Genomic DNA, 1,777 nt, shown 5'->3' with positions numbered 1-1,777 from the left:
TGATTCTGACCAACGGAAGAAGAGCTGTAAGTCCGCAGAAGTACTTACGTAGCAGCTAGCTGCATGTAGCTTTGCTCCCCCCCTAGTCATTAGACCCTTTACCCTGAGAAGCATCGTGACGGGGCTAGATTGGCTGGCCTAGCTGCATCTGGACTGCCGCTTCAGGTATTTTCTCACCCGGTACATATTCAGCCGTACATCCGTTCATTCTCGTCGACCCAACCATTTTTTTCTCTCCCTTAGCTCTCTGAAGTTTCTTTTCTTCTTGTTTCGTCGTCTTTCGTACGTCAGCTTCGGTACGTAGGGCTTTTGCGTGGTTTCACGAAGTGCTATTGGGGCTTTGACTACTTGCTTTTTGCTGTGTTGCTGTCTGTGTGATCTACATCCATACCAAACGATTGAAACCTGAGAAAGACAAGACATCGGAATAGCGGAATAGGGTCTACTCTCAGCTGAAAGTCATAAAACCCTAACAGCCGACTTCGGAATCGTCAACGTCGATCTACCAAGAGTTATTCTTTAGCAAGAGAGCTCGGTTTGAACGTTTTGCCCTATATCGACGATACTTGCCTGTTCGGGTAACTTACACTATCAAGCTCTCAACTGAGTCTCGTCCCCAGCTCAGTCCGAAAGGAGAAGAAAATCATCCCATTCTTACCTCCGTCGTCCTATCGCCATCATCTTATTTCTAAATCCTCACATCAACCCTCTTCAAAATGCGTATCTCGAAGTCATCTCTACCAGCGACTCTCCTACCCCTCCTACTTCTACCGGGATCATCGCTCGGCGCTACAGTAGCAGATCGATCATCATGCATCCACATTAGCGCCGGCAAGTTTTCCGCAGCCGCTGCTTGCGGTGACAAGATCCTTTTGGAATACTGTTTTCAACGCGTGCCTGAATACGTCGAGCTCGGGGACTTAGAGCGGTGCTTCCGGAACGCCGGATGCACGAACGCTGAATCGGGCATCGAAGCAGCTTTCCTCATTCACAACTGCGACAAGGGACAGTCCGTCGCCGAGCTAAGGCGGAGATCGCCGGAAGCTTTACCAGGTAAGAAATGTCCCTCCACCAAATCCAATACATGAATAGGTATACGAAAAGCGTGTGCGGAAAAAGAAACTAACAAGAGCTACCTAAACATAGCTCCCCAAGACACCACTACAACCGCAGCCGCCGCAACCACAACCGCCGCATCAACCGGCACCACAACAGCCACAACAGCAACCTCCACCGGCCTACAATGCAGCACCGCAACCACAACAACATCCTCCTACTGCCCCGTACAATCCACCGGCACCGCATCGGGCTCCACGCTCGCCTGCATCGAAACGACCGTCACAACCTCCGTCTGCGCCTCCACCAACATCTGCCAAACGGACAGCAGCGGCAACGACATCTGCATGGTTCGCAAAGACAGCCTCGACACCGCGGAACTCGTCATCACCATCTTCATGGCGATATGTTTCGCCGGCGGTTTCGGCACCCTGCTGTTCTTCGCCTGCAGCGAGAAGAGCCGCGACCGCAAGCTGCGCGCGAAGAAACAGGCTGCGGCTATCGCGAAGACGAACGCCGCGCTCGCGGTTGACGAGGCCCCGGTGCCGGCTGCGCCGGTCGAGGAGCCGGCGGGCCCGTTTAAGCGCGAGGTTAGCCCTGCGCCGGGGAATCCGTTTGCGGATCGGAGTCATTATTAGGGGTTAAGTGAGGGTTCTAAGTGTGAGATGAGTTGAGTTGAGTTTGCATGGTAGGGAGAGGGATTTTGAGCGCTGGGCATATG

The 1,777-nt window shown here is 53.2% G+C and overlaps 1 protein-coding gene across 1 annotated transcript; it reads left to right on the top strand.

Moving 5' to 3' along the window:
* Positions 1 to 570: 570 nt before the first annotated feature.
* GGS22DRAFT_41398 (uncharacterized protein) lies at positions 571 to 1,777 on the top strand. Its single transcript, XM_047967022.1, has 2 exons — positions 571 to 1,053; positions 1,147 to 1,777. Exons 1-2 carry the CDS (start codon positions 717 to 719, stop codon positions 1,692 to 1,694), a joined length of 885 nt encoding a protein of 294 aa, XP_047816649.1. The 5' UTR covers positions 571 to 716; the 3' UTR covers positions 1,695 to 1,777.

This window comes from Annulohypoxylon maeteangense (assembly GCF_022496945.1).
Source record: "Annulohypoxylon maeteangense strain CBS 123835 unplaced genomic scaffold GGS22scaffold_14, whole genome shotgun sequence".
NCBI classification, from domain to species: Eukaryota; Fungi; Ascomycota; class Sordariomycetes; order Xylariales; family Hypoxylaceae; genus Annulohypoxylon; species Annulohypoxylon maeteangense.
This window is presented reverse-complemented; position numbering and strand designations above follow the sequence as displayed.